The following is a 23,899-nucleotide window of genomic DNA, read 5'->3' as shown; positions in this document are numbered from 1 at the left end:
AAAAAAATATAATAAAACTTTTTAAATAACTTTAATAACAGTTTTAACTGAGTTGCTTTCATTGCTTCCTTCCAAGGCCTTCGCCTTTCTACTTAACACCATACACATACAATTAATTTTAAATAAAGTCCAATCAATTCTTTTTACTTGGTTCCATGTTGATATCGTCAAGAGGCCTGTCTGGAAATGGGGGGAAAAATTGAGAGATCTGTGTTAATGGTAGGTAGTAAGTGCAGTGTGAATTACTGACTTAGGTGAGTTTCTTGTGAGTGAGTGAATTAAGCACTGAATGTGGGCAATTTCAGCATGAATGCGATTTCAGTGTGAATAACTAGTTGTGTGAGTTCTGTATAAATGACTGTTGTATGAGTTCAGTGTGAATGACAAGTTCTGTGTTGGTGAGTGAATCAGACTGAGTTAGCGAATGACTGTTACAGGACTGCCATGACCGTGGTTAGGGCGTCCAAATATTTGCCACTAGCAGTTCTGGGTTCGAATTCCGACAGAACCCATGGTTTTTTAATTGAGAATAGTATTAAAAAAATTATTGTAAAGGGCTTAACTCTCCGTATGACTGATTGTGAATTTAGTGTGAATGATTTGAGTAATGTGAACTAGTTCAGTGCGAATGACTCGATAATAAATAAATACAAAATGTGATCGATCGTTTAAAAATAATGATGCATAAAAGATAATCAATTGAGAATGAAGATTAACGAATCATTGCCGGAGCTCACCTTCGAATCTGAACTCCGGGAATTGGGTCAGGTTCTCCGGATTTGAATCTTTAAAGAGTTGCCTCTTGAGCATCAGGTATTGGTTCGACCGTTCCCTTTCGAGCTCGGGTGTCGGATCGAAGAGGGCGCCTCCACTGTAAATTTTCGTTTTAAACATTTATAAATCTTAACTCGTCTGAATCTATACTTCGCCTTGAGCTTCTGGTCATACTCGCGTATCTTGTCGACAAATAGCTGCTGTATCGGGTCAACCGCCTTCGAATAAGACCGAACCGAAATGCGTACAATACTGGACGACATTTCTTCTACTTTATTTATCCATTGACAAATAATGAAAAAACATGTGTTATTTTTGACATGAAAATGAGCCAAAAGGCTGATTTTTCATATTAACTTTATTTAAAAATATTACTTTTGTTAACAATTTATTTCTGTAAACTCAAGCAATAGATAAAGTAATTGTAAAAATTAATTATTTATGTTTATATAAGTGGTACGGCCTTACCATATTTTAAATTCTCCAGTTTTCCTTTCAAAAATTAAGGTTTGTTGAATAAGAGTAGTGATGGCTCAAATCTTCCATATGCTGATCTTGCAGTAGTCAATAATAAATGTTTTTGCAATTATTGACTTTAAAATATATTTAAATGGTTCATTCACCGACCTGATTGTGTACAAATTTTCTACTCGATAATACAAACCTGTTTTTCATCCCAAAGATAATTTTTTTAGGGTGTAGACCAGCCCGTTTACAAATTATTACATTTCTTGTAGAGTGAGAACGTACAGTTGACAACGTAAGAAAACACCTAAACTATTTAAGTGTTCCCTAAGACTTTTTTTTTTTTTCTCTCGATATCTTAAAAGCAGTATATCTTATTGCATACTGACAATTTGAATTTTTTTTTACATTTGTATTAAGCCTAGCTTGATATATAGTTCATTTCTTTCATTTTATCGTGAGAGGGGGGGAATTGATGCCTAAAATAACAAAAATCACTTTATATTTTACATCAACCTCATCGACGATGAGTCTTACTTCGACATCTTTTGGCCACCTGCTGCACTTGAACGCTTCTGCGTACCTCCAAATTTGTTAACTTTAAACCTTAAATTTATTATGTGTTGAACCTCATGTACTTACCTGCCGTAGATGATATGGACTTGACAGGGCAATGGAGTAAGGGTAGTAGTAGTAATTATTAAAAGAAAAAAAAACCAAGAATTTTTTTTACTTTTTTTTTGGTTTGTTTATTCAAAATGCAAATGTTACGTGAAAAATTAGTAATTTTGGTATTTTTGTACATTGCGTTGACTTGTTTTTTTAAGGGTTTTTTGTTTTTAATTTTTTTAAATTTTTATCTTTTTTTTGCTTTTTTTTTGTTTTAAAGTTACTTCAGTTTTATGCAGTCGTGGAGTGTTTTTTTTTAGATCGATTTTACATACATTTTTTTAAATATATTGAAGTGTATTTAGCGACTGCTTCACAAGGAGTTGAAAAAAAAACTTTTTTCCCCGTTCTTTTGATTTTTTCTTCGTGTTCCAATTATTTTTTTCCCTCATTGTTTTTCAGTTTGCAATAATAAAAACCGCGATTTTGTTTAAAAAAATTGGCCTGCGGCCTGGTGTTTTTATTTATTTGTTTTAAAATAAATATTTGCTGTTTATATATTTTTTTTTTGTTTACCCAAATATCACCTAAGGCGTCCGCGGTTCAGAGCTGTCAAAAATTAAACAAATAGGGCCGGAGAGAAAACAGACAAAAGCAAGTGCTTTTGGGTGTTTCTTACCATATTCCCAACCATAATAATTTAAAAAAAAAATTGCTGACTCATCCCTTCGTCCGTATAAGCCGTATGCGATGACTGCAGTGCGTCTTTGATCCTGGTTGTTTTTATTTTCTTTTTAATGTTATTTTTTTAACAAACATTTTATTTATTTAACTTTTTTTTGCTTTTCCTTTAATAATAAAACATCTGAGATCAAAATTGTTAATATTTTTGTACGTACATCTGCATTTCTGTGGTAACAAAACCATTCAAAAAATCTACATTTTACAACCATTCATACAAATTGTTTGTATTATTTACTTAATTATTTTTTGTATTTTTTTAATGTTTTATATCCACTCACTTCTTTGCTCTTATTTTTTATTTTCTATCGTCAATAAAAATGATTAGTGAATTCCTTTTTTTTGTGGTTTTTTAAAAATTTATTTTAAATTACTTTTTTTGTTTTTTGTTTAAAGGAGAAAAAACACTAAGTTTTAATTACAACCAAATCGGGTACGTTTTCCCCATCTTTTACAGGCTCACAACTTAAAATAAAACAAAAAATTAATATATAAATAAATAAAAAAATTTGTACATAAAATTGGGTTTTCAAATTAAAAATAAAATAAATAATCCATAATAAAATTAAACAATTCTTCAAATGGAATTGGAGGAAAAAAATCAAATAATGACCAAAATCAATTTTAAAAAATAAATAACCGTTCACACAAAATACAAAATGAGATTTTTCAATAAATCAAGTTATTTATTGATGCAACGCGAAATAAAAAAAAAATAAATAAATAAATAAAAATGTATACCCGATTGAATGTGTTAAAAAATAAAAATGATAGGCATGCACTAGTTATAAAATAAAATGTAAAAGGGGAATAGTAAAGATTAAATTCTTCGATAGTCCCTTCCTAGAGCGGCGATCTTCGGCTTTGCACCGTTCTTTTAAACTCGAATCCCCGTTATATTATTTTATTTTTAAATAATCACACACATATATATAAAAAGAACAAAACAAGCCTCGAGAAAGGGATTCTTTTTCAAAGAATTCGCGTGCTTATATTTTTTTCTTCTTTATATATATATAAACATATATATAAAGTTACTTCATTCAGCAGTTTTCATAATGAAATTTTTTAAAATCATAATAGAGAGATAAGAAAAAAAGGGGAAAAAACAATGAACATATTTCTGTTGTAATAATTAAAGATGATGATGACTTAAGCGGCACTCTCATCGGTCGTGTTCTGCACTGCTTGGCTTATTTCCTAGAAAAAAAAGAGAAAAAATGGGGCAAACGGGAAAAAAGTCTTATCAAAAAATTTGAAAAAAAATTAAAACAAAATAAAAACCAACAAAGCCATGCATATCATGCTATACACCAAGGAGAAAAAAAGCTTAGTAATGGGTGCACAGAGTTCACTGAAACTTTTTTTTTACCCAGTGGTCCCTAGGAGGAAAAATATTAGACACGTGTTACAGCATCGTTTGCCAATCGGATCTTTAAGAGCAGAGAAAAAATAAATAAATATATATTTCTATTGATCCACACGAAACTTTACAGTCTTAGAATATAAAGCCTGGACCCCACATGACTGCACCGTGTGACATCCAACATCTGCCAACTTGCAGTTCCATACCATGTTGGACATTTTAATGTGTTTATATATATATATATATATATATATACACACACACACACACACACACACACACACACACACACACATATATATATATGTGTATATATATATACACACACACACACACACAAGAAAAAAGTGACATTTTGCACGTTCAAGCGCACAAATATTATGAAACAAAATAAGCCGACCCAATAAATACTGTTATTTGTTCTTAAATTAAAATAATTAAATCCACACCTTTTGATAGATTAGTTTATTAAAATATAATTCGAAACAAAAAAGAAGAAAAAACCGGATTGGTTAGTCAGGCCAAAATTTTTTTTATTATTCAACAGAAAAATTGCCCCTTTGGCACATTGACTTCGAAATTCAAAAAACTACTTACTTTCGCCGGCTCGGCTTTTGCTTCTGGCTTCGCAGCATCATCGGACTGCTTTAATACATAGAAAAAGAAAAGAAAAAAACACAAAATGAAGAGATAGGAAAAAAAACAGAGAAAAATCAGTACAGTGCACTCAGTGAAATGAGGAATTGAGGTAACAAAAGGAATTCTCAAAAAGATGTATAATCTAAGCTGGTCTTTGCCTTTTCTACGACTCTTCCCCCCTCTCTCACTGTTACTCACTCACTCTCTTATCTCTTGCTCACTCGCTTTCTCTAAATCTCTCTCTCTTGCTCTCTCATTCATTTTTCACTTCTTTTTTTATGCAAGACTTTTATAAGAAGCACTTGAACTTAAATAAGCTGGAAACACATACATAAACCAAAAGAAGAAGAAAAAAAAAACACCAGGGGAACCTGCAAAGGAAGACCCCAAAACTAACTTGGGAGTTTAAGAGGCCTTCGAAGCCTCTTTAACCCACATAAACCGAGAATTGGAGGTCAATCACCTCGCATCGCCTCCTGCAGATGTGGGAGGTTTTCAGGAAACTACTAAACCAGACGATGAAACCATTCAAATGGAGGAGGTGGATATTGAAAAACTGCACCTCAAACCCAAGAAAATCTCAGGGGCTTAAGAGGTTAAAATGGCAATCGAACGAGCCTAAAAAAGGAGGAGCCAATTCTGAAAAAAAATCAAGGAACAGAACCAAAACCATAATGTTCAATTCCCGACTCGAGCATTGAAGCTGACCGCAAAGTACAATTTGATGAAATGAAGCTGCTGTTGGCCAATAATCGAACCACCAGTACACAGTTTGGCGCATTAGTCAATTTGCTGACTATGATCCCCGTTATCAATCTGGTTTTACATACATTTTTTTAAATATATTGAAGTGTATTTAGCGACTGCTTCACAAGGAGTTGAAAAAAAAACTTTTTTCCCCGTTCTTTTGATTTTTTCTTCGTGTTCCAATTATTTTTTTCCCTCATTGTTTTTCAGTTTGCAATAATAAAAACCGCGATTTTGTTTAAAAAAATTGGCCTGCGGCCTGGTGTTTTTATTTATTTGTTTTAAAATAAATATTTGCTGTTTATATATTTTTTTTTTGTTTACCCAAATATCACCTAAGGCGTCCGCGGTTCAGAGCTGTCAAAAATTAAACAAATAGGGCCGGAGAGAAAACAGACAAAAGCAAGTGCTTTTGGGTGTTTCTTACCATATTCCCAACCATAATAATTTAAAAAAAAAATTGCTGACTCATCCCTTCGTCCGTATAAGCCGTATGCGATGACTGCAGTGCGTCTTTGATCCTGGTTGTTTTTATTTTCTTTTTAATGTTATTTTTTTAACAAACATTTTATTTATTTAACTTTTTTTTGCTTTTCCTTTAATAATAAAACATCTGAGATCAAAATTGTTAATATTTTTGTACGTACATCTGCATTTCTGTGGTAACAAAACCATTCAAAAAATCTACATTTTACAACCATTCATACAAATTGTTTGTATTATTTACTTAATTATTTTTTGTATTTTTTTAATGTTTTATATCCACTCACTTCTTTGCTCTTATTTTTTATTTTCTATCGTCAATAAAAATGATTAGTGAATTCCTTTTTTTTGTGGTTTTTTAAAAATTTATTTTAAATTACTTTTTTTGTTTTTTGTTTAAAGGAGAAAAAACACTAAGTTTTAATTACAACCAAATCGGGTACGTTTTCCCCATCTTTTACAGGCTCACAACTTAAAATAAAACAAAAAATTAATATATAAATAAATAAAAAAATTGTACATAAAATTGGGTTTTCAAATTAAAAATAAAATAAATAATCCATAATAAAATTAAACAATTCTTCAAATGGAAAAAAAATGGAAAAACTGCACCTCAAACCCAAGAAAATCTCAGGGGCTTAAGAGGTTAAAATGGCAATCGAACGAGCTTAAAAAAGGAGGAGCCAATTCTGAAAAAAAAATCAAGGAACAGAACCAAAACCATAATGTTCAATTCCCGACTCGAGCATTGAAGCTGACCGCAAAGTAAAATTTGATGAAATGAAGCTGCTGTGGCCAATAATCGAACCACCAGTATACAGTTTGGCGCATTAGTCAATTTGCTGACTATGATCCCCGTTATCAATCTGGTTATCTGTCAGTTGCTATCTGCAGGGCAACAACAATATGGATCGAACTGTGTCATAAGCGATACCAGGCACTAATTTTAATGCTGAAGTTAACTAAGCTCTTCTTACGGTACCTTCAGTATTATCAGATATCAAGAATAATCATTAAACTGATTGCTACATATTCGACATACGCAACTACTATCAGTACCAAAATTAAGCATGTTTTAGTAAAAAATTTGCTTCTAGTTATTACAAAAAAATGGGTAAATATCAGTTAATAAAATCAATCAATTAAACAATAAGCCTGTAGCACAAGCACCACTTTCTAGTATCCATCATACATATCTCTCTCTCCTCTCTCTCTCTCTCTCTCTCACTCTCTCTCTCTCTCTCTAATTAAAGATGTCTAATTAAAGATTAAAGATGTCAGAATTGTAAAGGAAACAAATGAATATATATATCCCATTCACATCCTCTGCCAAATAATCTTTCATTTGTTTCCTTTAAAATTCTGACATCTTTAATTTTTTCCCCATTCTAATTACCGTAAAGATTGGAATACCTAAGTTCAGATTAGGGAGAGAGCACTGTACAAAAAGAAAAAAGTAAAAGAGAGCTTTTATACAAAACTGTACAGGGCGAATCATGCGTAAAGCCGTGCTCATGAGTAAATAATGGCTTAAGTTTGTCAAATTTGAGCCTACCTTAGGTTGTTTGTCCGCCGAAGAAAGAGATCTGTTGGGCCGCCTGTACCTCGGTCTACCGCGGCCGCGTCCACCCCTTCCACCGCGTTCTCCTCTCTCCTGGTTGTTTTCACCACTAATATCTTTGCTGGGATCTCCGTCGCTCTGTTTATATAAAATTAAAATCAATAAATTCACTAATTTCGTAGTCCGCTTGACCAATTAATATATAACAATTAATTAAGGTTTTTAGTTGAGATAAAAAAGTCAATGGCACGATTAAAATCAATAATTAAAAAGAAAAAGGAGGAATTAAAACTCGGCGCAAGATCTTAAAATCAATACATAATTAAGAAACAAGGGATGTGATAAAAAATATGCTTGCGTTCATAGAAATCTTGACCCAAATTCAATTTAATCAATGACCTTTTATAACACAGAAATTTGCTGGATGAGCAGAAAACAGGTCACCACTTTTTCACCCCTATTTTTATATATATAATACACTTTTTTAATCAACTTTTAATTCTTTTACAAATCCCCCAAATTGTATGAGCTTAAAACGAACTGGAGGATGCAGAATGTATAAACTGAAGGCTTTACTACGTACCTGGGCGTTGTTCTTGCCCCCTCCTCTCCCTCCGCGAAAGCCGGGGTATCTTGATCTACGACCCCGGCCGCCGCGACCGCGACCTCCGCTGCCACCACCCCCTGCACCTCCTTCAGCACCGACCTCATCACCGCCGGCCTCTCCTTTCTCACCATTTTTGTCGTTCTGAAAATTTAATTTTACAAAAAATCAATTATTGAAATTGTGGCACTGTGCAGGTCGATATAAAAACAGTACACACTTCAGCTAAAATAATTATTAAAAAAGAAAAAAAAATTTGACTTACAACTCCTGGGCGTCCACGATAGTAGCCGGCACCGCCGCTGAGGAACCGTTTGTTCCTGAACTTGCGCTGCTTGTTGTCGCGGTTGGCATCGTCTTCTTCGCCGCCTTCGTCACCGTCCTTCTGGCTGCGAACCGGCCTGGTGCGTGGGCTACGGTAGTACCACTGGCGGTGATAGCCACGCCTGTTGGCTGCATACGGGCTCCCTTTGACTGCCTCGCCCCCCGGGCCAGTCACATTGGCTGCCTCGTTGCCCTTTTCACCGGCTACAACGTCAAACTCGACTGTCTCGCCATCTCCGACTGAACGGACGACTTTTTTTGGGTTGTTTTTGGCAATTGCCGACTGAAATAGGGAAGGCACAAGATTAAATAATAAGATCAAAAAGACAATAATCATTCCTCCACTCCAGGACTTAACTATAAAAAACTAAAATAATTATTATTATTAAAAAAAGGACTTCTTATCAATTTAACAACCAAGATTCAATACCAGTATGCATACCATTGAGTAGTTAAACCCTTTGGTTTCTCATTTTTGTATTTACACTAGGGATAAAAATATTTTGTTTTTCAAAAAGTTGCTTACTTGATGGACAAATACGTCATCTCCAGTGTCATTCCTGCAACAAAAGAAGAAAAAAATGAAATGTGTAAATCCTACTATGTATATTGTAAGATCAATAATTAATTAAACATGAAAGCTTTAAAAATTGAGAAATAATGTGTCGTATGTAGCATAATTTCGCATCACACCCTACTAAAAGTATGACACGGGGAAGGGTATTCAAGCTGGGCAACTGGCTGACTGTGCTCTGGATCCTTCTGGCCGTACTCATCCGGGACATTCTTGTGACCAAGTTATCTATTTCACTTACCTCTACTGAGCTAAGCGCTTGCAACTTAGATCTAAGTATGCCGGTTTTCTGCTCACCTTGGTCTATAAGGCAAAGTTGACACAGAGCAGTTTTGGTCAATTGGACATCATTCCAAACTTTGAATATTTTGCACAGTTGTCGATTCGATGGTCGAGCTCTGTGTGAACTTATCCTGAAGTCTAGCAGTGCCGTGTTTTGCGAGGGTGCATCCATTTCACGATCGCTCCTGCCTCATTCAAGTTTACGTGGCAGAATTAGAATGGCCTTAGGGTGATTCAAGACATAGTGACTCTCCCTATCTAGCCTGCACCCTCAGACACATTTTTGGGCCAAAGCCCACGTATGTGTCCAGCACATTGAGACAATTGGCTTGAAGTGTTCCACTTAATTAAAGGGTGCCACTGACAGTGTGTAGGAATGCCACATGGAATGAGAATTGTGCGAGTATCCGGATACCCCGATTTTTCCCCGGAGGAAAAGGGTCATTAAATTGTATATAGTAATGATATTTTGTGCCTCCTAGTGTATTTATTGGTGACAATGTGTAATTTGAGAGGGTCGATGAAGTACTCAATATTCAATGAAATGTAAATAAGAAAAAATTTATTTAAGAGTGAGTGAAAATGAATGGATTTGCTTTTATGGACTGATTGTGATGGGGCCAAAATGACCTAGCTGTTGATTGCTCCCAGAGACAAACCAAGCCTGGAAGAGGATATGATTGACGTCTGATTCCTGTGGTGGTGATTCTTGTTGTCTTTCGGTAATTTATTGACCGGAATTGCCGGTGAGCTAGAAGAGATAGGCTTAGCTCTGCACCCATGTGTATGTGCATAAATACATGTATGTGAAGATTTGGCCTTATAATCTATAATCTAATCACTAGGAGTGTCGGTGTCTTTGTAAAACAAAAATTGTTCACTTGATTCAAACCGGGGACCTTTACCTTACAGTGATGAATGCCGACACTTGTATTTGTATTTTCTTATTTTCCATAATAACTGGGTATAAAGATCAATATTTGACTGAAAACGTAAACACAGCAGTAATAACTAGTTGTTTACCTTTCTAGTTGTTATTAAACCTTTTATATTCTTTAGATTAAAAATAAAGAAAATCAGTTACTGTCCTTACAGCCCCATGAATTAATGAGAACAACATAGCATTATTTCTGTTGGCCCAACATTACAGTCTTGGAGATCCTCGATTTAGACCAAAAATTTGGAAGCTTCTCTTCCAAATTACAAAAATTGGATGAGGTTTTCTATGCGTGGAAACAGATCGAAAGTATATATTTCTATTACTGCTATTTATTTTTCAATATATCGAGATATATCATTCTCCAGTTCTTCTCCAAGCCCTATCGGCTGTCAGAAGACCTCACTCAACAAAACCTTGATTCATCCAAAAACAACATCTTAGTCCCATTTTGCTCAGCCAATTGATTCCTTGCAAAACTTAATCGAGCTGTTTGGTGCCTTATCAGAAGTTCTGGACCAGCGGCAGGTCTTTTCGCACCTAATCCAGCTTTTGAAAGTCTATGACTTACAGTGAATTTGAAACAATAAAACGATCATCTCTCATGGTGATGATCTGAACCATGCCTTTCAGGTGGCTCCAGACATACAGTATATGCCAAAAGCCAAAGAAAGGTTCGCCGAATCCCAACTAGTGGGGAAGGGTACTTAGTTATTCACCGAGCAACTTAGGTGCTTGACTAGCTCAACTAATTGTCGTTGCCTTGTTTGCTTCTAAGTGCATAAATATTTGTGAAGTAACCAAACACAAAGCATCCACTTATTCGGGAACAGTACTGTATGTATGTCAACTTGATGTGATCATCGATAAATAGTAATTATTTTTCGATAATAGACAATTTCTAATTAATATAGATGTGTTAACGAAAGAACGTCACGTTATTTCTGTTGGTTAAGAACGGATTAGCCCAACATAACCGTCTACAATTCAGGGTTCTTCGATCAAGCTGAACCAATAATTGGGAACACTTCTCTTCCGAATCACAAAAATCATAGTTTTTTGATGCGTGGGAATAGGTCAAAGGTAAGATGGGGCACTTTGTCCATTTCACTGCATCCGAACATTTTACTGTTGTTATGCTCCCAATATTTAAGTTCAAATTGTTTACCGTGTTTTATGAGTTTGGTAGAAGTTACTATTTTCGTTATTATTTTATTTCGGCCGAGTGTCCTGGAGATGAGAAGGCCTCATTCAGTTGATTTAACTAGTTGAAGGGTGTCAAGTAGAGTAACCAGGTAAGCAAAATGATCGTGAATCGCCCCAACCCTTTCACATGCAGTCAACTCGTCCGCTCAGGCTGGTACAAGTGCCACTAACATTCTCATCCCCTCTGGTTGACTCAACACAAAAGATTCGGCATTCGTCCTTCACACCAGTCGCCTAGTTGAGACAACTGAGTTCACCATGGAAAGCATTGCAATTCCAAGTTTCATTGTGAAGCAGTTCATTGAAGAAATTCGTATTAGTCCCGCGAAACGGGAAATGAGGTGTGGGGACAAAATTAAAAGAAAGCATGGAGGGACGTAGCACAACAGTATTTGAGAGAATGCGCCCGTTTCCCAATTTTATAACAACGGATAAACCCACACTTTTCTTTACTGGGTTTCCTCTTTTTTTGCTTCTCTTTTTGCAAGAAGTGCTCCTGCTTCCCCGAGTTCTAATATTGTACTGACCTTCCGTTGGAAAGAGACTCCAGAGTTGCTGGTGTGAAACCAGCAAAGTAAGTCTTCACACGGCAGTAAACTAACCAGTTGGCAGTCATCCGTACAACTTATTTGAATCAACCCAACCGCCTTGTCTGAAAGAGGCCTAAGTTCACCGGGCGAGTCAACTACATCTATCCAGTTTCAGACACCCAGCAAGGTTAGGGGCCTGAACCAATGAACTTTATTTTGAATTCCAAATCACGAACTTTATCTGGCTACTAGATTTAGGGCGGGTTTTGGGCTTCAACAGGGTTTAAGGGTAGTCTGGAAAGAGTATGTGCTTGTCACCCCGCATACAAGTAAATTATAATTTAATTTTAACTTCCTTTTCTTATTTTTACTTATTCTTTTTTTCATCTGTAATTTTCTTGCTTACGACCAGTGGCCCTAACATATCCGTTTTGTCTGTACGTTGTTTTAACCTAGGGTGTATTTTAATTAAGCGTGGGCGTGTTTTATTTTTGTAATACTCTTTATAGCAACAACAACGACAATATATAAGTCCGACTTTTCTTTTGCCGACTTCTGCCAAGTCTGCGCGTCAATATTAAAAGGTCGTATTTTCTAAGTTTTCTTCGAAATAGGAAAATATCGATTTTCCAGGACGAGGTCTAGACGTGGGCTTTAGTGGGGATGGTGTCGGGGGGATGAACCAACCCCCTTTGTCCAACACACAACGGGCAAGAGACAGTTTATTTTTTAACTACAACTGTAAAGTAATTTATGATTGTGGCATTACGGGCGTTATAGAGAAAGCTACTACCGGCAACTGGTCTGGATTAATAAAATGATCCATATCCTTTGCAGTCGCTTACGTGGTAATTGATTGATAATTTTGTAATTTACTATGAAAACTTATATGTTTCGATGATGAAACAACTACCGGCATGTCAAGATCTCCTTTAAGTGTTTTATTTATTATTTTATAGACCAAAAAAGGGGCAGAAACAATTAGTCTTAAAAAACTTTGTGACTTTCAATATTGGAATATTCGGCCGATCCATAAACTTCGACACGCATACATCCAAATAGGTTTGGATAAGTGTATGTCCAAAGTTTTGATTTTAACGGTAATTTTTATTGTAGGTTAAGTACGTAGTAAAACATTTTAAATCGTTCGTTGGGGTTTTTTTTTTTTTTTTTGTTTAACGTGTGTGTAGATTTCAAGTTAGCCTTCTATCAAATGTATGTTTTAATTACATGATAGGGCAATTCCGCCCAATTGATTTTTTTTTTCATTTTTTCGTTAAAAGAAAATTCTACCCTTAATTTGTCTCATTGTTTTTACCTATAAACATTTGTTTACGCTATTTTAAATGGGGTTTTGGGAATATCAATTAGAAGTAAATACTCTTAATCCTTAATCCAAAACAAGTATGAAGGATTTGTTTACTTTTTAAGGAATTTAAAATGTTTATTCAGTCTGGTTTGAATTCTGAAGCAATAAACTAAAATTTAATTTGCATCTTTGTTTTCATAATTCCAATTTTTAAACATAAAAATGGCACTTAGTGCTGAGGATGTTGGGCGTGGTATGGCACCTATTGATGATGGATGTTCCATCGGGTATGCGGCTATTGCTATCGTAGTTCCCTACGAACCTCTGCACTTAACAACGTAACAACACTTAGGTTCTAGACAAGGTAACAACCACAAGATGAGTTTTTTTACTTTGAGAATTTTGCGAAACAGGCACCTTGTTGTTCAAGCGATTCATCAGCTCCAGGAAGTTTGAGGTGTCCAAATTTCTGAACGCAATGCTCGAAGATTAAATCAGTATGGACTGATGGCTTTTCGCCCAGTAAGAGGATCAGAATTGACCAGAACACACAGAATTGCAAGGCTCGCATTTGCTCGAGAACACAGCCATTGGTCTTTGGACGATTGGTCTTTTTACAGTTGAGTGCAGATTTGCTCTACTATCTCGATGGGCGTGGAAAGAGTGTGGAGAAGGTGCAATGAAAGGTACGAAGCCTGTGATTTTCCCAGAGCCAACCTTTTCAACGTAGCTCAGTGATGGTGTGGGCTATGATCTCAATGGAGAGTCTCACAGAGTTGGTTGTTGTTCGTGGAGGGCCACTCGTTATGTGGATGAAAATTTGGAACATCATGCCGACAATCCTATTGTAATCACGTTTGCTCGCATAGTACAAACCTTCAATAGCATAACGTCGGGGTCTTAGCCTGGCCAGCCCGTTCTCCAGACTAGAACCCCGTCGAACGTTTATGGAATAACTTCAAAAGACGAACAAGAGCACGTCTTGATACACTCCACGATCTTGAAAGGACTCTTCGTGAAGAATGGGCTCACCTCCGGCAAAGAGACATTTCCAGACTGGTAGAAAATGCCGAGGCTTCTTCGAGATGTGATTAAAGCAAGAGGAGGAAATACGCGATATTTAAATTCCAATTAAAAATCTAATTAAAACAAATTTTATTTGTCCGTCATTTTTTAAATTTTCCTTAGGAATTTACATTTTTTATGCTTTTTTGGACAAAGGCTCAATTATTAAACGTAAAAAACGCAAAACTTTGATTAATATATAAAAACATGTACAAATCAAGTTATGTTACAAATGGGCGGAATTTTTTGCCTGTCAGTATAGTTAATTTTATCTGATTGAGGAATTATTTTAAGGAATCAATGTATATCTCACTAAAGAATATAGAAGTGATATGTTGTGACTTTGAGGTGTTAAACTTTATTTTCCAACGATTGCTCCATTTTTCAATTTTTTTAAATTTGTTTTTTGTTTATAGTCCTTTGTATACCAATGGTTTATTGGAAATTATGGAAATTTATATAAGGTTATAGAGATTTCTCATTAGACTTTCGAAGACCTGATCAATTTTTTCTGATAATTCCCTAACATTTTCTTTATGATCCAGAGGGTTTTGGGGTAATGAGCCCATCTCAGACAAAAGGGAGAGGGCGCAAGTATGTGTAATACATTTATCACCACAAAGGCATGTTGGTATAGATATTTCCATGAGGTGCTTGTGGTTCCTATTCGTGTGTCCTATAAATAATCGACATAGTACGACCTCATCACGCCTGGAAGTTTGGAAGGATGTTTCCCAACGTATAACAATCTCTTTTATGTTTGTTAATTTGTTGGAAGGAGTTTGTTTACACCCATTTTCCCCAATTTTCAATTAATTTAAGTATGAAAGCAGACTATATACCTTCAGTATTTATTAAAACTAAGATGATGGAATTGTTCTGTGCAGCTTTTGGTGCGCTGTCAGCCAGCTCATTTCACTTAATCCCGACATGAGTTGGAATCCAAATGAAGGAAACGGAAGAGCCGTTCAGAGATTTTTTTTTAAGTTTTGCCAAATGTTCCGAATTATTGGATTTTTGGAGTATGGGTTCTGTATTGCTTGAAATGTACTATAAGAAACAGAAAATATAATTATTTTATGGTGACAGATAGAGGGATCATCTAAAACATTTAAAATGGCAAATATTTCTGCATTATACGAACTGAAAAGTGAGTGTAAAAGAAAAATAGAAGGGTGACCCCTCAATTACATAAGAACATATGTGATTTTTCGGAACCATCAGTGTATATGATTAAAGCATCATTGTTACATTTGTTAATTCAAGGGATCTTTGTCTGAACTCTGTAGGGTTTGTTTCCTCTTTTTTCATATTTGTAAGAGAAAAATCAAATTAAACTTCTGGAAGTAGTCAGGGAGGGGTTGGGGCTGGGTTATTTTTCGGGTTTGATCTGGATCTATATTTGATTGTGTAAAATATTTAGTGGCCCGATATATAAATGTTGTAGGCAGTTTAGAGTGGTTTTCATAGAATAATTTAACGTTAGGATCAGTTTTTCAATTTTTCGTATGTGATTTTGTAGCATAAGTGAAGCTACTATAGAGACTTGTTAATATTGCTTATGTGGCATTCTCATTTGTGGGCATAACGGAAAAATTGCGTACAACAGCGGAGCGAGTATTGACCCTTGTGGCACACCTTCGAGCATTTCTTCCATCTCAGATGTCTCCGTACCGTGGTTTACTGCGAAAAATCACTCTTTAAGATATGAACGTAGACAGACAATAGGCCTGGGGTAAAAATAATTTTTATATAATAATCCCTGATGTCGTACTTTGTATAAGGCCTAAGAAACTTCTGGAAACATTCCAGTACGGTTTCCGCTCGAAACATCAAATAAAAAAATCTTGTAACTTTGTGAAGTTGATGAGTAACGGAATGATGGCCAAATTGATGGTCTGATAAGATGTATGAAGTAGCAATTATGATAATCCTTTTGTAAATTAATTTAGAAGGAACGGTAACAAACTAATATGACGATAGGATGATAATAGGGAGCTTACATTTTTATGAGGCTTTGGGATCATTTTAACGTAAGAAAGTTTCCATCGTATGGGGAAGTGTGTAGTTCTCAAAATTGCTTTAAATAAAGAAGTCGGAAAGACAATTAAAAAACAGTTTAAAAAAATAGTACGAGAAAAGTGCAAAACGACAGATTTTAATCTCCGAGATGATATTCGGATCTAATCGCGGTTTTTGTGGTGTTTTTTTTTACCACCGTGCAGAATTTTTGACCCGTACACGTCCCGTAAACGATTTCCTTGTAAAACATTTCTTCGACTACAAAACAGGGGGAAAATGGATAATTATCTGCGATATGGAATTGTCAATATTTTCATCTATTATTATAAGAGGTTTTCAAATCTAAAAGTTGAAAAGAATCTGCTGGAATGTTAATTTTAATCCAAAGATAATGGTTTTTATTTTTGTTTTTTGCCCCCCCCCCTCACAAACATTCACAAAAATACCCACCACTTAAAAAAAAACTTCCCGTTTACTTTTAAACCCTTAATTTGGGGGGAAAAAACATTTTTAATTTACGTCTTTTTTTTTTAATTAAAAAGGGTAATGATCTCTTTTGTTTTTCTTTTTTTAGTAAGAATTCGCAGGCGAACTTGGCTAGGGCCATGCCTCCCGAAATAGACCCAACCCTCCTGCCATCGGCTTCCTGCCAGGGGAGATTCCGATTTAAAACGGGAAGAAATCAAAAATTAGGAGAGAATTTTTTTTTCAAATAAGGAGGAGGGAGAATATTTTTTAAAGTACCAGGGTGATTATCACGCAAAGAAAAAAACAATCGTTCGAATCGAAACGGGTGCCATTGTCTACTTCCAACATGTTTCGCTAGTCTATCCAACAAAATTCTGATTGAAAAATACTTAAATTAAATTGTTAATGTTAAAAATTGGAAAGAAGGTGGGAAATAATCAAAACCAACCTGGAAATAAACAAGTTATGTTCCAGGGAAAAATTTACGGCGATTTTAAATCGGGACTTTGGAGTTTCAACTGGGTGAGGGGGTCCGCGAGTCTTCGCTTGTTTCACACCACCTAGATCCTTTCCCAGACGGATTGCCGGGTATAAAAATAATCTAGACCTTTTTTTTCTGGCACGGCCCCCGACAATGGACTTCCTAGACGGCAACCAACCCCGCTTGGCTGTCCGACGTAAAGCGGGTCTCGCTCTGGCAACGCGAAAGACAAAAATAAATTAAGAAAACTAAAAAAAACTGCAAATTGATTTCTTTTGATACCGGCTTTTAAAAACAAAAACCCTAAACATTTTCCACACGTATTCACATATAAAATCCGCCTTCCGAAACGAAACCTCGGCCGACGACATTGTGGGCTAAAAAGGATTTTAAAAAAAATCTTTGCAAATTTTTCATTTTTCCCCACTCACCTGTTGATAAATCCGTATCCGCTCTTTACGTTGAACCATTTTACTGTTCCCGTCACTTTAAGAGCTGAAATAAACAAAAAAAAAAATTTAATACGTCACAAATTGCTATCGATAAAAGTTATGGGCGGGCTTAGGGGAGAAAACAATGTCGGAACCAGTGTCTCCAGTATCGATGCATTTTATTATTTTTTTATGAAGTTAGAAACAATTATTTATCAACATTTATCCTAATTTAATTAAAAAACGCAATACTGATAATTAAAATTTGCAAAAAAATTTATATCTGGTATTTTCAGCCGTAGTTTAAATGACACGGGGTTGAAGCACAAATTTGCAGAGGGGGATGGTAAATTCCCCAACCCTGCCAAACTGTATAATCTTAACAATATGCACATTTTCAATTAAATTTATAGCATAACTAATAACATTTTTTTTCAATTGCATTTTTAAGTTGGACAATTATTACATAACGACTTCTACGAATTGCATGCCGAATTCTTGTCTTATCTGAATTTAGTGCTAATGTGTTATTAACCCCCCCCCCCAGTCAAAGAACCAACTGTTGATAAATTTTGGAAAGGACAATAAGGATAATAATAAAAACAAAATAGAAGGAAACGATTCTGCACGATTCGAGACACAAGGAAAGTCGAACTATGCCAAATTAACTCAAAGGATTTAAAATGGACCGGTTAACCGACGTCAAATGATACCATAACCATAACTAACAAGATCATGTTCGTACAACTGATAATGAAATCCGTCCTAGTGGGCTAATTACAATCTTAAAAACAGAAACTGTGACTATAAATCAACACGATGATCATAAACTGACCATTGACAAAATCATGTGGCAATTATAGAAAAATATCATAGCATTACATGAACTGGCTGTCTGAAGCTCATAGTAATCAACAATATATTTTTTCACGTTCACTTGAAAGAGATGCCATTGATTATGAATAAAGCATTCATTGCACGTTAATTATTGTCAAAGCCTTTTTTCTGACTTATTGTAGGGCATAGTAAATAAATAAATTAATTTGTCAAAGCTGGCAGGAAATAGCATGGTGACATGATCATTACATCCATAAGACGGGTGTTTATCAACAATTGATTTTTTAACATATTGACCTGTGAAAAAACTGCGATTGATTATTGATAATTATCGCTGTTTACTGTTTTAAATGTTAATTTTTTTGTCAATGTAGGACATATTTAATCAAATGATTTTGATCAACTTGAAAAATATCATGGCTGAAATGATCATTTTTGTCCAAGGCATTGGTGATTAATCAACAATTGATTTTTTTATCACATTAAATTGGAAAAAATATTATTGTTATTTATCGTCAGCGGTTTTTACCCTTTGAATCTTTTTGTCAATAAATTGATTTGTTCAACTTGAAAAAAATATCACAGGTGACATGATCGTTACCGTCCATGTGATGAGTGTTTATCAAAAATTAGATTTTTTATATTAACCTGAGAAAAAAATGAGCTCGATTATTGATCATTACCACTACATATTTAGTGTTTTAAATGGTAAATTATCACAATCGTCCAAGGCATTGGTGATTAATCGACAATTGACTTTTTTATCACTTTAAATTGTGAAAAAAATGTGCTTGATTATTCATCATTATCAGTTTTTATCCTTTAATTTTTTGTCATCGTCAATTTTTGTCAATAAATTGATTTATTTAACTTGAGAAAATATCATCGATGACATGATCGTTATCGCCAAAGAGATGAATGTTCATCAAAAATTGATTTTGTTTTTAATCATATTGACCTGTGAAAAATGTGACTGATTATTGATCATTATCGGTTTTTACCCTTTAAATTTTTTGTCCGTTAATTTTTGTCAATAAACTGATTGGTTCAACTTGAAAAAATTGCATTGTCCATGAGATTGGCGCTTATCAAATATTGATTTTTTTTATCTTATTGACCTGTGAAAAAAAAAACCCGATTGATTATTGATCATTATAGGTTTTTACAATTTGAATTTTTTTGTCAATAAATTGATTTAAATTGAAAAAATGGCAAGGGTTACATGATCGTCATCGCCCACGAGATTGGTGTTTACCAAAAATTGATTTTTTTTATCATATTAACCTGTGAAAAAAAAACGCGATTGATTACTGATCATTATCGGTTTTTACTATTTGAAATTGTACATGTAAATCTTTTATGGTAGTTTACTGAGTTTAATAGGAGAGAAAATAAAATAAAAGTAAATGACTGATATGCCAATTATAATATAGAATTGATTATCACATTGACTTGGAGATGATCATGATTAACAGTATAATGCAATTTTTTTCAAGTAGTGTATGGCTATTAATAGGTTTTTTAAAGTTAAAAAATAATAGAAAAACCATCATAGATGAAAAAAGAAGAGAACAATCATGGCTGATATGATTGTATGGTGTTAACGTGGTCAGATGGTGTTTTGCTCTGTGTGAAGTTCGATCTAATAGTTGCGAATTGATCTTAATCACATTGACTTTGGAAAAATGCTATTGATTATTGAACAATGCCGGTGTTTCATTGTTTGAAAAGAAAGCTTTTTTTTTTTTTTTTTTTTTTGTCAGTGTTTCAAGGTAGGTAAACCTATCAGGATTTTAAGATTTTTTTCCAACCGTTTTGTTATATTAAAGGTGATTTTAAAAAAGGACTGAGGGGAGGAAGAAAAAACTACACGGTTGGATCGATGTGGGGAAGACAAAATCGGGCGTGTTGAGAACGGCCTGCCGAGCGGGGGACGCGAGGTTTACGAAAAAAAAAACTTAAAGACGAACTGGCGAAAAAGTCAAAATAAAATTATTGGTTCTTTTTTTTTATAAAATGAAAAAAAAAAGAAAAACAGAAAAGGGAGAAAGGGAAAATGTATAAATGGAGGGAAAAGGGGATCCGCAATTTTTTTGGTGGGAAATCCGTGTATGGGGACGGGGGCCGGGGCGATGGCGGAATGGCGACACTCACCCATGAACGGCTTGACCTGGCCCTTGTTCTCGGCGGCGGCTGGTGTCTTGTCGGTCTGGCCTCCCGAATTTTCCTCGCTCTGGATGTTGACGACCACCATGATGGTAAATGAAAAACGGGAAAGGCCTCAAGCTGAGGTGGTGTGCTGCTCCTCGTTATTTAGATGTTCTCCCCTCTGATTCTCACGCACTTCTGCTGATCGCCGGCTGCCGGGGACGCCCTCAACAGCCCCACCGCTAACGATCAGTGCGTCGTACTATAAAAAAGAAAAAAAACACGAAACTAAATATAAAAAAACCAACAGAAAAATCGACTTTTAAAACCGTTCCTTCAAACTAGAAAATATTTATTTATTACAAAAAATACAACAGGAGAAGTATAAATAACGACTTGCAACTACAGAAATAGAGGACGCAGCGAACGCGGATTGTAAGGGCGGGAGTTATGAAAATTCGACGCACGATTTTCAAAAATAAACCACACCAACAAAACCTCTACTCTTTAACAGATATAAAAAAACTTAAAAAATATAAACACACACACAATATGACAACGCATAAAAATTAAATTTACTAGGAAAAAACAGGCTATATAAATGCAAATAAAAACGAAAAAAATTACTGTCGCCATTGTACTTTTAGGCGGCATCTATGAAAACTTTATCGAAATTTAAAAAAAAAAAATCGACCATAAACTAACCAATTTATAATAAAAACAATTTAAAAAAAGGTTAAAAGTACAAAAAAACAATATTTTATAATTTCATTAAATATTATTTGTTAAATAGGTCTCAAACAACGAATATAATTCAAACTTTTAACAATTCCAATTGCATTAATTGTGGGGGTCCTCAGGGAAGTGTTTTAGAGCAGTACTATTTCTGAGACTAATTTGTTACTATTTTTTAATATATGAGAATAATTTGCGATAATAAATTAAACTTTGTTTTATATTGATGCTTTGGTAAAGAAATTTAGAAAATTATTTTATAAATTTACAATTTATAAAATACGACCTACTACTAATATATAAATATAATATATAACAACCTTATATATCATTAAAATACTGTATAATACTATATACTACTAATACTATATAATTTCATCAACAATCATTTGTTAAATAGGTCTCAAACAACGAAAATAAGTCAAACTTTTAACAATTCCAATTACATTAATTGGGGTGTTCCACAGATAAGTGTATTAGGGCCTGTACTATTTTTGTAATTTACATTAACGACTTCCTTATTAAAAACCTTACTATACCTAAACTCTCCGGTAAAGTATTGTGAGTTGCTGATGATACAGCTATACTTCTTACTGGCAAGAGTTATTACGATAAAATAAAAAATATTATCAATGAAATTATAGTAATTAAAAATGGTTAGATAGTAATTTCTTACTTTTAAATGCACATAAAACTAAAATCATTAAATTTAGTCTCTCAAATCAAAATCTACCCGAAAATATAGTATTACATTCCTGTGTAAATTCATTTGACTCTAATTGCCTGATTGTACCATTTTCTAAACAAGTGAAATATTAGGGAATAACTTTTGATAGTAAACTTTAAGTTTCATATTGATTACCTTGATAAAAAAGTTTAGAAAATTATTTTATAAATTTAAAATTTTAAGAAATATTATTGAGCCAGATTTAACGAGATCTGATTAGTTTGCATTAGTACAATCGTTGATAACATATGGGATTTTAGTTTGGGTGGTACCACAAAATCTACAATTTCTTATAATAATTGCTAAAAATTGTTTAATAGAAATATTGCTAAAATAGAAGGTACAACACAAAACAACTCGAAATTGATTTTAAGATGCTAAAAGTGAAACAATTATTTTTGATGTATTCATGTATTCATATTTATAAGCATAAACATTAACTCATTATGGACATCAATTACACTACAAGAACAAATGCGTCAATAAAATTTATTTTTTCTAAAGTAAGCAGTTCCATGCATTATAACAATGCAAATAATGAAGGATTAAGATTAATATACCAAAACTAAATTGATATAAATTACTTTCTTTCTTATGATCAATTTAATTTTTTTTATACATATATAATTAAAGAAGAGAAATTTTTAAAAGTAGTGTACTAATAAAAATTATTTAATATTATCTAATTATATAATCAATATTCAAATAAATTGAATGTATACTGCTACCTCTTTTTTTTTGTTGTTGTAATGTATAAAACTATTTGTGAGCTCACAACTCCTGCTCTCAAGCACAATGTTTTTAATTTTATTTTTTGAATTCACTAGTTTCGTGGTCCACTTGACCAATTAATATCTTTCAATTAATTAAGGTTTTTAGTTGAGATAAAAAAGGCAGCTTCACAAGTCAGATTCGAACCCACGATCTTTGGCTAGATAGGCCGCTGCTCTACCACTTGAGCTATCGTGACCTCCATCCACTCGGACACTAAATTCCCATCTCAACCTCACCTTTTGAATTTTCCCTCCTTTTTGCCATTTTTCAATTATTTTTTGATTTTTAAAGTTTTTTGTTTTCGTTTGCCTTGGACAAATGAAAGACAATATTGATGGATCAAGATTGTTTTTATTGCCAACAACCATAATTGCAAGTACACATAAGTGTGTGATATTTAGTGACAGTTAATTAATGATTACTTGTAGATCTTGAGATGCAGTCTGGTGTGACGTAGGTTTAACAAAACATTTTCTTTATCGTGCCAATGTTTTGATCCGTATTGAGATCATCTTCAGGGCCTGGGATTTATAAACATTGTTTAAATTATACAAATATATGTAAGATGTGAAAAAATGAATTTATACAATGATATAAATTTATCTTTTTGTGTGTACGTGTCACACAGTAATGACATATTTACACAGAAAACCAACACTTTGAGTGAGTACAAATACTATGATTGAGTTTAAAAATTAAGATTTTAAAATTTAGAAACCTACGTCACACCAGACTGCATTTCAGAATCTCCAAATAATTAATAAAAATAATCTTTTTTATCACATCCTACATGAATTTGTAAAATTTAAACAATATTTATAAATGCAAGGCCCTGAAGATGATCTCAATAAAGGTCGAAACATTGACATGATAAAGAAAATGTTTTTCTAAAACCTGCATCACACCAGACCGCATCTCACGATCTCCGAATAATCATAATTAATACATAAGTAAAAAACAAAGGAACAAACTTTTTTTTTAGGGATGGTTAGTGGATACATGGTGGTGGGACTTGTGTCACTTTCCTTATGGGTATGCAATAAGTGAATCTTTTTACTTT

General features: G+C 34.0%; 2 protein-coding genes across 4 annotated transcripts; both read right to left on the bottom strand.

Annotated features, from left to right (window-relative positions):
- Positions 1–15: 15 nt before the first annotated feature.
- LOC106673282 (ATP synthase-coupling factor 6, mitochondrial-like) lies at positions 16–2,756 on the bottom strand. Its single transcript, XM_014405362.2, has 5 exons — positions 1,439–2,756; positions 1,243–1,367; positions 925–1,045; positions 738–871; positions 16–180 (listed from the first exon to the last, which is right to left on the bottom strand). Exons 3-5 carry the CDS (start codon positions 1,035–1,037, stop codon positions 134–136), a joined length of 294 nt encoding a protein of 97 aa, XP_014260848.1. The 5' UTR covers positions 1,038–1,045; positions 1,243–1,367; positions 1,439–2,756; the 3' UTR covers positions 16–133.
- Positions 2,757–3,254: 498 nt separating this feature from the next.
- On the bottom strand, positions 3,255–20,865 carry LOC106673275 (Y-box factor homolog). Of its 3 annotated transcripts, none has more exons than XM_024227323.1 (8): positions 20,610–20,865; positions 17,619–17,682; positions 8,840–8,873; positions 8,255–8,596; positions 7,969–8,133; positions 7,380–7,523; positions 4,553–4,597; positions 3,357–3,789 (listed from the first exon to the last, which is right to left on the bottom strand). In XM_024227323.1, the coding sequence occupies exons 1-8, from the start codon at positions 20,707–20,709 to the stop codon at positions 3,742–3,744; spliced, it is 942 nt and encodes a 313-aa protein (XP_024083091.1). In that variant the 5' UTR covers positions 20,710–20,865; the 3' UTR covers positions 3,357–3,741. The 3 variants fall into 3 exon arrangements, with proteins under 3 accessions (XP_014260839.1, XP_024083091.1, XP_014260838.1); XM_014405352.2 differs by having other exon boundaries at positions 4,553–4,600; positions 20,610–20,864; XM_014405353.2 differs by lacking the exon at positions 4,553–4,597 and having other exon boundaries at positions 3,255–3,789.
- Between the last annotated feature and the right edge of the window lie 3,034 nt (positions 20,866–23,899).

This window comes from Cimex lectularius, unplaced genomic scaffold, assembly GCF_000648675.2.
Source record: "Cimex lectularius strain Harlan isolate CLEC.00 unplaced genomic scaffold, Clec_2.1 scaffold14, whole genome shotgun sequence".
NCBI classification, from domain to species: Eukaryota; Metazoa; Arthropoda; class Insecta; order Hemiptera; family Cimicidae; genus Cimex; species Cimex lectularius.
Note: the sequence above shows the minus strand (reverse complement) of the source record. Positions and strands in the feature narration are given on the sequence as shown.

Excerpts from the sequence above, each read along its gene's own strand:
- LOC106673275 (XM_014405352.2), bottom strand. The coding sequence starts at position 20,709 with ATGGTGGTCGTCAACATCCAGAGCGAGGAAAATTCGGGAGGCCAGACC. Across the intron at positions 8,874-17,618 it reads GGATACGGATTTATCAACAG|GAATGACACTGGAGATGACG; the intron begins GTGAGTGGGGAA and ends CTTTTGTTGCAG. Across the intron at positions 4,601-7,379 it reads CGGCGGACAAACAACCTAAG|CAGTCCGATGATGCTGCGAA; the intron begins GTAGGCTCAAAT and ends TATGTATTAAAG.
- LOC106673282 (XM_014405362.2), bottom strand. The coding sequence starts at position 1,037 with ATGTCGTCCAGTATTGTACGCATTTCGGTTCGGTCTTATTCGAAGGCG. Across the intron at positions 872-924 it reads GACCAGAAGCTCAAGGCGAA|TGGAGGCGCCCTCTTCGATC; the intron begins GTATAGATTCAG and ends GAAAATTTACAG. Across the intron at positions 181-737 it reads CCCGGAGTTCAGATTCGAAG|ACAGGCCTCTTGACGATATC; the intron begins GTGAGCTCCGGC and ends CCCCATTTCCAG.